This window comes from Xenopus tropicalis, chromosome 1 (assembly GCF_000004195.4).
Source record: "Xenopus tropicalis strain Nigerian chromosome 1, UCB_Xtro_10.0, whole genome shotgun sequence".
Taxonomy (NCBI): Eukaryota; Metazoa; Chordata; class Amphibia; order Anura; family Pipidae; genus Xenopus; species Xenopus tropicalis.
Genome location: NC_030677.2, coordinates 89,592,075 through 89,606,909, shown reverse-complemented (window position 1 = coordinate 89,606,909; position 14,835 = coordinate 89,592,075). Strand labels below are relative to the sequence as shown.

Here is a 14,835-nt window from a genome sequence, read left to right as displayed (position 1 = left end):
TTTTCAGTGCATACAAAAGCATTGTTTGTTACAAGTATAGTTGCATCAATAGTTATATAATGAAAAATCACTGTATCTATCATGTATTTCCCATTTTTACACAAACTTATAGGTTCTGATGGGGCATCGCCCCTTTATCTTATTTTCCACAGTTCCCACGATATTATTACTTTTGATAATCATTAAAGACTGTATTAAGATTCCTTATCATTTACAGTTTGATTCTGCACAAATAACAACAATAACTGTATAACTAAGGTAGGGTATGGGGATACAATATTGCAGAGAAATTTGATCATTCTTTCAACCATGGTCACTATTGCCTTACTCATATTGTAAGGAGGTGAGTGGGTAATGTGTCATGATATCTGTATTTTATCCAGGGTTCCCAGACTGTCTGGAACGTTTTGAGTCTGTCCATATCTATACTTGAGAGTTTCTCATTAATAAAAATCCAGTCCACCTTATTTTTAAATAAGGTGAAATTTATGGATAGGGACTTCCAGGATTTCGCAATTGTCTGTCTTGCAGCTAAAAACATGTGATTTTGCTTATTTTTAGGAACTTTGGCCGAGGGTAATCCCATTAGCGCTTCATATGGGTTTTTACGTAAGTTTAGATGCAGGACAGAAAAAATTAAGTTATAAACTCTCACCCAATATCTGACCACTTTGGGGCAGTGCCACCATATATGACCCATCGTACCTGGGGCTGAACAACCTCTGAAACAATGATCATTTGTGTTGTGATATATTCTCGCTAGTCTAACTGGGGTTAGATACCACCTAAATAGTACCTTATATCCAGCTTCAGATATGATTGTATTTGAGGAGCTGTGTTTGAGATTTTCCCATAGTTGAGGCCATTGTGCATCTGTAAGGCTTACTCCCAAATCATTGCCCCATTGTTTAATATAGAGGATATCCGTGAGGCTTTTAGGTGAGGCCAAGGTAAGATATAGGAGAGATATGGTTTTTGGTGGGGGGGCATTATTCAAGCACCATCTCTCAAAAAATGTCGGTGGGGTCTGGTCTGAGCGGCTCGAGCCCCAACACTTTTGTGCCCAATGAAGTAGCTGTAGTGCTCTATAGTGTTCTGTCTTTGGGAGGTTATAGTTCTCGATTAGGTATGTCATAGGATATGGACCTCTAACTGAGATTAGATCTTTAACCCTTAAAAATTTATTAGTTGTCCACCAGGTAAAGGCCTTTGCTTGGAGCCCTGGGGGAAATAAGGGGTTACCAATAATGGGGGCCGCTGGCCTACTGGGTGAGGTTAAATTGTATGCAGGGGCATAGCGGTCCCACATAAAAAGAGTGTGTTTCAGACAAGGGCTCATAGCTGATGACCTAGAAAACGCCGGGGACCAAAAAAAACCTTCTCAAGGTCAACCCACAGTGGAGGGAATAATTGAGCATGTATAGTAGGTATTTGAGCTAATTGTGAAGCCACATAATATTTTTTCAGGTTAGGAAGTCCCAATCCTCCTTCCAGAGGTCTCCTACACAGTATTGATTTATTTACTCTCGGTTTCTTTGCCATCCAAATAAAAGATAAAACATGTTTCTCAAATATTTTCAGGTCTTTCTCATTAATATTTATAGGGAGCAATCTAAATAGATAGAGTAATTTAGGCAAAAGTGTCATTTTCACCGCTATTATCCTCCCTATCCATGAGATATGGTACTTGCTCCAGTCCTCTAGCATTTTCTGTAATTTCTTGTACGTATAGGGATAATTGGCATGATATAACTGGTTGTATTCAACCGTGAATCTTATGCCCAGTATAGTAACATATTTTTTACACCATTGGAATTCAAAATTCAGTGTTAATAGTTCGAGCAGTTCCGGAGGGAGATTTATATTTAAAGCTTCTGTTTTCGTAGGGTTAACCACTAGCCCTGAGATTGTCCCAAATTTTTGTAGGAGATTATATAGATTTGGCAGAGATTGGAGCGGGCGTGTTACTAGGACTGTAATATCGTCTGCAAATAAGCTAAGTAGATGGTTTTGTGGGCCTACATTAAGACCATGAATATCTGGATCATTTTGGATAGCAATTGCTAAGGGCTCTATGATTAAGTCAAACAACAAGGGGGATAGGGGGCAACCTTGTCGTGTACCCCTTTCTATTGGGAAGGAATTCGACGCTTGAGGGCCTATGGTGATTCTGCCTACCGGGTTGCAATATAAGGCTTTTATCCATGTGGTAAATTTGGGACCAAACCCCCATTCTTGTATAGTGGCATATATGTATGGCCATGCGACCGAATCAAATGCTTTCTTTATATCTAGCTTAAGAAACATAGATGGAGTTTTTGTCTGTAAAGCCCAATTTGATAGGATGCTTAACCGCCTGATTGTATCACCTGCCTGCCTTCCACGGATAAAGCCTACCTGGTCTCTATGAATTATGCTTGTCAGGATGTTGTTTAACCTTTCCGCCAGCACTTTAGCTAGGATCTTGATATCTATATTTAGCACTGAAATTGGGCGAAAATTTTTGCAGTCTGTTAAGTCCGTATTGGGTTTCTGGATAGGACTTATGTTGGCTGTCAGGGTTTGTTGTGGAAACTTATCACCTGTTAGCAGTTGATTAAATAGCACCATAAGGTGCTCAGATAAGATGTGGGAAAACTTTTTATAATATAAGGCCGTTAGCCCGTCAGGGCCCGGGGCTTTTGAGAGCTGGAGCATTTTAATGGCTGATTTAATTTCATCTACTGTCACTTCGTTTTCCATAAGAGATTTTTGGGTTATAGAAAGTTTCGGAATCGTTATATCCTTAAAAAATTCTCTAAGCCTAGACACAGAAATGTTATTAGGGCATGCATATAACTTCTTGTAAAACAGATAAAATTATTGAACGATTTTGGGAAGGGCGTTAGTAAGTTGTCCTGTAGATGTCTTAAGGCTGACTATGGGGGTATAATCAAGTTTGTTCTTGCAAACATTCTGGTTGGCTTATTAGAATGAGAGTATAGCCGTTGTTGTGTCCATTGTAGTGCATTTTTGGCTTTAGTGGTAAGTATCAGATCTAGTTCTATTTTAGTTTTATTAATTTGGTTAGAAAGATCGATCTTGGGGTTAGCAGATTGGGACGCCAACAGTTGGTCTAAGATTTTAGTCAGTCTCTCACTTTCAGAGTTTTGAAGTTTCTTCCTATAAGCACCCTGTTGGATCAGATAACCTCTTATCACAGCTTTGTGCGCCTCCCAGACTGTTGCATAAGAGGATATAGATCCCACATTATTAACAAAATAATCTTTAAGCAGTGTTTCTATTTGCTTGAAATAGGCTGGTGTTTTAATGAGAATTTCATTCATGCGCCATCTAGTGTATGTTCTAGGGGTAGTTTGTATTTTAATTGCGTGGGAAACCGGAGAGTGATCTGGCCAGGGGGTTACCAATATTTTAGGAGATTGAGATAGTGATACTACCTTGAGACACCCAGATATGATCTATTCTAGTATAGAGTTTACAAGGCGCTGAGTAATGAGTATATTGCTTAACGCCCGGGTGTGTTTCACGCCATATATCAACTCATCCCATGGACCCGCACAGTTTGCTTATTTTCCCACCTTCAGTATTAGCAGAAGTAGAGCCCTTTAGCGAAACTATAGCTTGTCTATCCCAGTATTTATCTAGCGTTGCGTTAGAGTCTCCTTCCATCAGCAGTTCTCCCTCCGCCCAGTTAGATACAAAGGCTACCAACTGCTCAAAAAATTTGAATTGAGCTGTATTAGGAGCATAATATGATATTAGTGTAAGTTTAATACTATTAATTTGCACTTTAAGAGCTACGAATCTGCCTTCCGGGTCCTCATATTTATCCATAATTTGTACCGCTAGTCCTGTCCTAAAACAAATAGCGACCCCTTTCGTTTTAGTGTCACTGTTAGCCATGAAAACCTTTGTAAATTTTTTATGTAGGAATTTCGGGAAAGAGGTTCTCGAAAAATGCGTTTCTTGGAGAAGTAACACATCCGCATGCGTTGAAACATAGTACGCAAATCCCTTTTTCCTTTTTATAGGTGAGTTGAACCCCTGAACATTATGTGTTATAATTTTCAGACTCATAATACCTGTGTATTACCCTAGCTTCTGCAAGGTGTGTCTTACTCGGAGATAGAATCTCTCCCTTTTGCTCCACCTGTACTTCCTTCCTAATACGATAAGGCTGCGTTGAATATAATACAATTATGTATCCCCAAATAACTATAACTAAGAACCTGTTAGATAAAACATAATGAACATAGTAGTTAGGAACCATAACTATTTTGGTAGACATTGACCCATCGACTTACTTCCTTCTTGCAAGGGAAAGTCGGGGTGAATAGCCCGAGGGGGTAGTTCGTGAAAAATAACCGTTGAGCTTACCCCACCAATACCGAGGAATCAATGTAATTGTTCAGTGTAAAGGGTGGTCAGGTCTGTGATAAGTTCTCCTATCTCATCCTGAGGTAGTGAAGCTGCAATGTTAAACAAAATCCACCAAGATTTTTATTTATGTATTCTTTACGTGAATTTAAACCGTCCGCCTTCTAGCTGTCTTTGGTGTAGGGCTATGTAGTTACTGAATCATGCCGTTCTCTTCCCAGGAGAATTGGATATTCTTTCCCATATCGGGGAGACCCTTCTCCTTGGTGGTATTTGCGATTGCCTGATTGGGTCCCCTGACTGTGTTTCCATTAGTCCCAGGTGGGCAAGTAGATCCAGGCCCGTTTGCACTGAATTCAGCTGGTGTTGTTGCCCGTTATAAGAAAATGCCAACTTAACTGGAAAAAGCCATCTGTAACGTATGCGATGGTGTTGCAGAACTTTGGTGATAGGTGCTAAAATTTTACGTTTCTGCAATGTGATGGGAGCCAGGTCCGTGTAGATCTGAAATTGGTGCCCATCATGCTCGAGGGTATTCTTTTGCCGAGACGCTTGTAGGATGGCCACCTGGGTTTGATGGTAATGTAGACGCAAAATTATATCCCTCGGAGGATCTCCTTCCCTAAGTGGGCGAAGTGCTCGATGGATTCTATCGCACTCTAGCCTTTCCTTTGGGAGATTGGGAACCAGGGCATTGAAAATGTCATTCACCGCGGCCTGTAAATCTGTCACCGTTTCCGGGAGTCCCCTTATGCGCAGATTATTACGGCGGGATCGATTGTCTGAATCCTCGATTTTATCCATGGTTTCTCGCAATTGCGCTTGTAAATCCACAATATCTTGTTCGTGCGCATCTAGTACTGTCGTTACATCATCGACCTTTTGTTCTAGGATGTCGGTTCTGTGGCCCAAGTCCTGTATTTGTTTAGAAATGTCGGCCGTTATAGAGGCCGCAGTGGTTGCCAATTCCTGTTGAAGCATAGTCTTAAACTTATCCAAAAGGGCGGATTCATCACCTGTGCTGCGCTGGGATGGTGTTAACAGATTGGGTTGTGATTCCGGACCCAGCCAAGAGTCCTCTTGAGATTCCATCTGAGGCAGCGGGACCGGTGCAGAGACCGTTTGCGGCCTGGTGAGGAAAGATGCGACACTGCGCGTTACCGGATGCGGGGCACTTTGCGGGCCCTTCTTTTCCCGTTTGCGATGCTTGTGTGCCATATACCTCCTTTAAGTGCTTATTAATCTTGACCTCTTTTATGATGCCGTTTTAGAAGCTATTGCGAGGTGCTTTACGGGGTCAGCTAGCTCAACGGTCTGCAGCTCTTTCAAGACGCGGCCATCTTGGTTGGCTGCTCACGAGCGCCCCCCGAAAATTATACATTTTTAAAAAGAACAGATTCTGAAGAATCCATAATAGGTAAAACTGTCTGTCTACTCCAAACTACCAAGTCGCAATGCTTTCCTAAAGTTATTGGTTTTTATCAAAATTTGTGAATTTTTGTAAAAATCACTTCAAAGCTTCCAGTCTATAGTATCTTATCTCCTACAGGTCATAAAGTAACCAAATAAAACACCCTAAATATGAACGCCAGGGGTCCACTGAACAGTTTGATGCCCATTATGTATAGGTTTACCTAAGTATGTGGCATGTAGGGGCCCCAATGTGAACATACCCCCATATGTACTGTCATTTCTGTCATTTCAGCTCATGCAAAATCAACACATTTACATCATTATATGTGGGATAACGCTAGTATATAGTAAAATCATCCCACAAAGCCATATATTTTTGGAAAGTACACCTTCCTCTGAATTCAAAATGGGTACCCATGTCTTTCTACTCCAAAGTACCAAGCCGCAAAGCTTTTCTAAAGTTGGCAATTTTGATGACATTTCCAAAAATCCCCACAAAGCTTCCACTTTGCAGCATCTTATCTACCACATAGCATTAGCTACCAAGATAAACCACCATAAATTTGAACACCAGGGGTCCACTGAACAATTTTATGCCCAATATGTATAGATTTACCTAAATATGTGGCATGTAGGGGCCCCAATGGGAACATACCCCCATATGATCTATCATTTCTGTTATTTCCGCTTCTGCAAAATCAACACATTTACATCATTTTGTGTAAGATAAAGCTAGTAAAAAGTACACTCACCCCAGAAAGTCATATATCTTTGCAAAGTACACATTCCCCTGAATCTAAAACGGGTACTTTTGTGTTTCTTCTTCACATTGCCCTGAATTCAAAATGGGTACCCATGTCTTTCTACTCCAAAGTACCAAGCCGCAAAGCTTTCCTAAATTTGGCAATTTTGATAACATTTCCAAAAATCCTGTCAAAGCTTCCAGTTTGCAGCATCTTATCTCCCACGTATCATTAGGTACCAGGATAAAACACCCTGAATTTGAATGCCAGTGGGCCACTGAACAGTTTGATGCCCAATATGTATAGGTTCACCTAAGTATGTGGCATGTAGGGGCCCCAAGGTTATTATACCCCCATACGTACTGTCATTTCTGTCATTTTAGCTCCTGCAAAATCAACACATTTACATGCTTTATGTGGGATAACGCTTCAAAAAAGTACACTCACCACAGGAAGCTATATATTTTTGGAAAGTACACATTCCCCTGAATCTAAAATGGGTACCCATTTCTTTTTTCTCCAAAATACCAAGCTGCAAAGCTTTCCTAAGTTTGACAATTTTTATGACATTTCCAAAAATCACCTCAAAACTTCCATATTGCAGCATCTTATTTTCTACAGGTCATTAGGTACCAAGATAAAACACCCTAAATATGAACCCCAGAGGTCTACTGAACAGTTTGATGCCCACTGTACATAGGTTTATCAAAGCACATAGCACTTAGAGACCCCAAAATATACCTTGTGCACACTAATTTCATGGCTTACATTTACCTAATTTATAAACACATGGCAGTTTTATGAGGGGTAGAAGCTGCAGAAATGTAGGGTAACCCCTAAAAGCCATATCTTTTTGTAAAGTACACATTCTGATTAATCCAACATGGGTAAAGAAGACTTTCTACGCCAAAGTATTAATTTGGAAAGCCTTCCTAAAGTTGATGGTTTTTATGGCTTTTCTGAAAAAGGCCTAAAATTGTTGCAATTTGCCATATTTATCTTACAGCATTTCTTACATATGTAGGGGTTTACCAAAAATGGGCCCTTAGGACAGGAACCCCTAGGACAGGTGATAGTAACAGGGACACTGGGATGACTGGGTTGCTAAATAGTTAATAGGGTGTATACCTGCAGTTCGAGTTATGGCCACAGGGTGGTGCATAGGCCCATATAAGGGGATGCAGCCATGTGCTAGGGGGACATTTTGTTAGTCCAGAGAGTGCACAGGTTGTGTGCACCCCTGGCACAGTTATTAGATAGTAGTTTAAGTAATAGGACATTCTAGGAGTGTCATGTAGGACACCAGAGGTTAGAATGGGCAGACATCGCCCCTCCAGGAGTGGTAGCGAGGTTAAGACCTCCCAGCATTACATCTGCTGGAGTGCAGGGACACAAGTGGCTAGGTAGGTGGACAAGGTCCCCATTAGTCCAGGAGGCCGGATCTGAGGGTGCCTTATGTGAGTACCGGTGTGGGTCCCTGGGGTGTAACGTCCTAGCGGAGTACCGGGGGAAATATATGAGAGAGTGTCTCTGCCGTGAGTACCTGGGAGAGCACCTAGAGGGGAGCACATGTCGGGAGTACCGTGGGGTATGCCAACAGGAGAAGGTTCTCAATGAGAAGTAAGGAGATATACCCTGCACTGTGTATAAATGATAAGCTGCTCCTGGAGAGGTTTCTGCCTAATAAACCGTGCATCTAGTTCACATACAATATTGTGTCTGCGTATCTAAATATCTGCCAAGCCCAGAGGACCACTATCAAGCTGGTAAGGAATAACCCCAGGGTGGGGTACATCTGCCAGGAGTACGTGGGTCCCAAGAGGGGCATAACTAATCTATTAAGTTCCCAGGGGGTGGATTATAGTTCCACAACACCATCCCTGGGTGGAGGCACGCCATTTAAGGGAGAATCCCTTGTAAACCCCCATAGTAAGCGGGGGCTCAGGACTCCTGTAGCGCCAAGTATAGTGCTCCAGCAGGTAGTGCCACACAAGCATTTATAAAGTGGGCTACACATATAACGACACATCACCCTAAATATTGATGTCAGCAGTCTACTGAACAGTTTGATGCCCAATATGCAAAGATTTACCAAAGTATGTGGTGTACAGAGGCACCCAAATGAAAATACTGCATAGGAATTTTCTCAGCTGTCAACTCAATTTCTGCAAAAAAAGCCCAATGACCGTGTATTATGTGCCGTAAGACCCCATAACTGTACAGAAAAATCCAGAAAACCATATATTTTTGTAAAGTACACATTCTGACAAATCCAACATGGGTAAAGAGTCCTTTCTACACCAAAGTACCAATCTGCAAAGATTTTTCTAAAGTTAGTGGTTTTTATGACATTTTAGAAAATCGCATAAAAATGTTGCAATTTGCCGCATTTATCTCACACAATTACTTGCATACAAAGGTAAATCACCCCATATAGAAACACCTAAGGCCTACTGAGCAGTTTGATGCCCAATATGCATAGATATACCAAAGTCTGTGGTATGTACTGAGCCCAAAACGAAAATAGCGCTCATGCAATTCTCGCTTGCCAGCTCAGCTTTTGCACACAGAGCCCCCTGACAGTGCATTGTATGTGGCGTATATGTGCTGTAAGACCCCCTAACTATACATAGACCCCCAGAAAACCATATATTTTTGGAAAGTACACATTCTGACAAATCCAACAAGGGATTTTGGCAATTTGCAGCATTTATCTCACACAATTTCTTGCGTACAATGGCAAATCACCCCAAATAGGAACACCTAGGGGCTACTGAACAGTTTGATACCCAATATGCATAGTTATACCAAAGTCTGCGGTATGTATTGACCACAAAATGAAAATAGCACATATGGATTTCTCGCCTGCCAGCTCATCTTTTGAATACAGAGCCCCCTGACAGCGTATTATGTGTAACACCCCCTAACTATACAGAGACCCCCAGAAAACCATATATTTTTAGAAATTCTGAGGAATTCAAAATAGAAAGTTATTTTTCTACACCAAAGTACCACATGGCAAAGCTATGCTAAATACAGATTAGGAACACTTATACAGGGATAAAAATGCAATAAAACCACAAAAATTGTGTAAAGCGATCAAACAACAAAATAAGTCACACAATAGCATAATTAGTGGTTAGAATAATAGATCCAATAGTCACGCTGCCAAAATAAAATTTTTAGGGAAAAAAAACTAAAGACAAAGGCGAAAAAAAAAAAAAAATTGTATACACAAAAAATTGTGTATACATGTGTGCACACATCTAAAATTTGTGTGATAGTGTGTAAGTGTGTATATAAGTGTGCTAAAGTGTGCTAGAGTGTGCAAAATCGAAAAAAAAAGTATGCTAAATTGTGTGTTGATGTGTGTGTAAATGTGTGTAAATGCCTGTAAATGTGTGTGTGTGTATTAGGGAAAGGGTTAAAGGAGACATTTTATATAAAGTTCATATTCATCCTCCCTCAAAATGTGAAATGATGCAGAACAAAAGATGTTTTGAAAGCATTGTACCTCCTAAAACTGCCATTATATGAGAGCTGCATAGACAACCCCTCTAATCAGAAGCCAGAGCAAAATGAAACATGGGAGTGTCTTTTCAGTCTCCCACAGGATGTGGTCACAGCACTGCCTGACAGGCTTTACTGAACAGCAGCTTGTTCTGCTGTCAGGGGAGGGGGGACAGAGGAGCTAATAGAGCAAAGGAATGGACTGTCTGTGACATTGCAAAGCCCCGCCCATATTCACTGCACTTTAAGTAGCTCTGCTGTGTCAGTGAAGTCTATCAGGGCCAGCAGAGTCTAAGGGCTCTGGCACACGGGGAGATTAGTCACCCGCGACAAATCTCCCCTGTCACGGGCGACTAATCTCCCCAAACTACCATCCCACTGCCGAAAATGTAAGTCACCGGTGGGATGGCACACGCTGCGCAGGCGTTTTTGGCAAACTGCCGAAGTTGCCTCACGAGGCATTTTCGGCGATTTGCCGAAATCGCCTGCGCAGCGTGTGCCATCCCACCGGCGATTTACATTTTCACCAGTGGGATGGTAGTTCGGGGAGATTAGTCGCCCGTGACAGGGGAGATATGTTGCGGGCGACTAATCTCCCCGTGTGCCAGAGCCCTAAAACGGAAGCTGGCAAAAGGTCTGGGTAGAGTACAGTTTTCAAGCAGTTATGGACATATCTGAACTCAAAGGTATTAAAATAAAAGCACTTCTATTTTACATTATTTTACATGGTTTAGTGCATTGTAAAAATGTATGGTATAAATCCCCTTTAAATGATTTATTAGTAGACTTAAGTTATGGAGATCCAATTTACGGAAAGATCCCTTATCCGGAAAACCCCAGGTCCTGAGCATTCTGGATAACAGGTCCCAAACCTGTAACAGTTTTTATAAAAATTTGTGAAATTTTTGAAAAAATTATTTCAAAGCTTTTACTCTACAGCTTCTTATATCCCACATTTCGTTAGGTACAAAAGATAAAACACCCTAAATATGAATGCCAGGGGTCCACTAAACAGATTGACACCCATTGTGGGTCATAGGTTTACCCAAGTATGTGACATATAGAAAAAAGCTCCCTTTATTTACTTCTCTTGAAGCAGTTTTAGCCTCTCAGTTTCAATCTGTCTGCAATACAACCTTATTCCAGCTGCATCTGGTATGTGATTGTACTACTACTTTGTAATGTGATGTGTGGGACCTGGTTGGCATTTTTTCTGCAGTTGATAATTAAATTATAACTCTCAGAATCTCTTGGGGTTTCTGAGAGTTGTAGTTCAGTGCACCCATATGTATACTATGTCTGAGGGTCAATGCAATATTCTGTTATATGTGGGACAGCCTTGTCACCCATCCCTCGGTTTCTGGATTGCCCCTTTAATGTCAAAGTCTTGCAAGAGGAGACTGTGATGTAATTCCCATGCATTATATAAAGCATGGCTGCCTGGAGATTGGAGGACAGGGAGCACAGTTAAGCTGCAATTGTGTCTGTCATTGAATGCTTGGGTGGGCTAGTATTGTGTCTATCAGAGAATGCTTGGGTGGGGACCACAAGTGTACACAGCGCTGTACAATCTTACAAAATACAAAATTACACACAGGGAGGACAAGTGTTATAATAAATAAATACAATGTATATATATATATATATATATATATATATATATATATATATATATATATATATATATAAATACACATGGAATAAGTGCCATGTGGTATGAGACACAGTAGGAAGAGGTCCCTGCCCCGTAGAGCATACAATCTAAGGGTGGTTCGCCTTCAGGTTAACTTTTAGTATGTTACAGAATGGCCTATTCTTAGCAACTTTGCAATTGGTCTTCATTTTTATTTTGTATACTTTTTCAATTATTTACCTTCTTCTGACTCTTGCCAGCTTTCAAATAGGGGCCACTGGCTCCAGCAGCCAAAGAATATTAATCTGTGTGGCTACAATTTTATTGTCATTGTTACCTTTTTTGTATAAAATCCTTGTGAAGAAAAAACTTTTTTTACTTTTTATTACTTATCTTTCTATGTACTGTATGGCCTCCTCACTTTGATATTCCAGTTTCTCTTTCAAATCACTGTCTGGTTGCTAGGTCAAATTGGACCCTAGCAACCAGATAGCTGCTGAAATTCCAAACTGGAGAGCTGCTGAACAAAAAGCTAAATTAATTAAAAACCACAAATAAAAAACAATGAATACCAATTGGAAATTGACTCAGAATAGCTAAAATTTAAAAAACTAAAATTTTATTTAAAGGTGTACAACCCCTTTAATAATATACCCTTTGTGTTGGGTATATGCAGGTATGCAACTGATCTTGCTGGCATGTCTGACGGTCAGTTAAATATTCTGAATCCATTGGATACTTGGATGTCTTACTATTTTACTGTATGCTGGAGCCAGCAGCTTATGTTATGTTATGTAAAACTACAATACCCTGCATGTGCTGGTCACAGACGGAAAGGTAGTAATTGGAAAGCGGGGGCATGTTTTTGTACTGTACATATATGTAACACCTATTTGGCTATAATATGGCCAACCCAGGCTAGTAGCGTGCTGTAGAGCATGTGTTACATGCGACCTTAATGCACAGGAGTGGGCCTCCGCTACGTGGGAGGTAGACAATGGAGCTGAGGGTGTCCCCGACTTTAATTTGGATGAATATGTGGCTACTGGGCCGGATCTGTACCCAGGCTCAATGGAGCTCTGCGTCAGGTAGCAGACTGGCAGCCAAAGAGGAAGACACTTCCTTGTGCAGACACTATATAGTCTGCCAAGGGGAGTGGTCAACCGGACTACACCTGTAAGGGATAGCTTTAGAAACTGTAACCTGAGTATAGGGGGTCTACCCAATAACAGTACAGATAAGGAAAATAGGGAAGTAAAGCCATAGGGAGCTTAACCCTATGGGTCCCTACATATAGTTTAAAAAAAAAATTTCACTGCACATATTGCACTACTTTTAACTAGTTTTGGGTTGCTTTGGTGACTGATTTTAGCTGGTTATGACCTGGCAGCCCTGACTAAAATTGAATCTATGTTTGGGATCTTTGGTAAACACAGATCAAACAGCCTGAACAAAGGGAGCAGCCTGATGGCATTGTGCTATTATTGTTATTATTATTGTTATATCAGGCAGGGCCAAGGGTGTTTTGGGGCCTATTCGATACCACTCCACCTCTAGTAATTTACATAAATTCTGGTGGAAAAACATGTAAAAAAAATTAATGCTGATTTTACACTTTTTTTTTTACAAGGAATTTTGTTGCCATTGTTTACCCAGGATAATAAACCTGCCCCTTAATTCACTGCGGGTACCTTATATATTGGCCTGCCACTACCTATTCAATTAAGACTTTTCTCGCCCTTTAGTAGTGCATTTTTAGTTTAGGTAGCCATTAAACAGCAAAGCAATACTACAGTACTGGCTTGAATTCCTGCTTTCTGTAAGACTGCAAAAGCCAAAGCTCCGCCTTACATGTCCAGCCCCACAAAAGCAGGGGTAAACAGGGGATCCAAAAGACCCGTATGTGTTTCAACGCTTAGTTCCGTACAGCGTTAGAAATAAACCCACTTTTCTTTTTGCTCATTCTCAAAACAAATGTTTATTTCCTTTTTAATCTTATAAAAACTAGTTTCAACCAAGTCGTCAAACGCTAGTTATAAGATCAGAACTACAACACAGTAATAAATAACATGACAAACTATGAAGAACTGCAGTGACAAAATCCAAGTGTATGCGTCATTATTCTCCACCTACCGGATTTGAGCGCCAATGTCTTCCAATTAGGAGGCGGCTTCTCAGAGTGAATTTCCCGCCACGCTACAAACCCCGCCAACTGAACTCGAAAGACTGAAAGGAGTCCGACGAATACAGACGATATTTCCATTGTTGACTCATTGTTCCAGAGGCTTTCAGTTTAAAGTAAACAAGAGTGGTAAGTGTCACGTTAGAAAAGTAGCTGTCTTCCTAAACACGAGAATTGGTAATGGTAGTCAGACGGAAAAGGGAGGTGGGCTGTACCTGCCAAATTAAGTTTAGTTTCAGTAACGACTGCGGGAACTATCCACAAATGTGCTAGTTAAATTCTCTTACACCGAGAGACAATATTGTGTTTCACATGTTTTGAGGTCCGAATGTAGTTGTTTTCAAAGTAACTCGCTTACTTTTTTTTTTACGTTTGGCGAACCTACATGAGGGTTACATGTACACATTTCTGTAAACACACCTTTTTATTTCATCCTAGTTTTGACAGCTATGTGGATTCAGGTGCGTACAATGGATGGCCGAGACACTCGTCGTATTGATTCTTTGTCAAAATTAACTAAAGTGGAAGATCTAAGGGCGAGGATTCAGCAAATATTTGGGGTGGCATTGGAGAGTCAGCGTCTCTTCTACAGAGGAAAGCAGGTAATGCAAATGTATTTTTGTAGAGTTCATATTATTACCAACAGGCTTTGGGCATAGTAAGGGAAAATGGGGGAGGAGACTTGCTTCATAATGGCAGGGAGGACCATAAACTGCATATACAAAATTCTCATGTTGATATCAGTATTAAATGTACCTTTACTAATGCAAGAAGGAGTCTGACTGAGAAAATGGGTGAGCTGGAGGTGTTTGAGAATATGTGATTGGCATTTCTGAAATGTGGTTGAATTAGTCAAATGACTGGGAAGTTAATATCGGTGGCTATACTTTGTTTGGGAGGGACAGAGGCAATAAGAAAAGGGTGTGTTACGTTAAGCAGGAATTTTAAGCAAATATAAAGGAGTAAGGGATGAT

At 40.7% G+C, this 14,835-nt stretch overlaps 1 protein-coding gene across 2 annotated transcripts in view; it reads left to right on the top strand.

The window, feature by feature from the left end:
- The first annotated feature begins 13,795 nt into the window (after positions 1-13,795).
- Positions 13,796-14,835, top strand: part of uhrf1 (ubiquitin-like with PHD and ring finger domains 1) — a 109,957-nt gene continuing 108,917 nt past the window's right edge. The window contains exons 1-2 of one of the 2 annotated variants that reach the window (XM_002940137.5): positions 13,796-13,990; positions 14,300-14,463. In XM_002940137.5, coding sequence (XP_002940183.2) covers positions 14,311-14,463 — 153 coding nt within the window. In that variant the 5' untranslated portion in view covers positions 13,796-13,990; positions 14,300-14,310. Of the gene's footprint in view, positions 13,991-14,074; positions 14,184-14,299; positions 14,464-14,835 lie in introns of those variants that run through there. The other variant, XM_012963705.3, reaches the window with a different exon arrangement.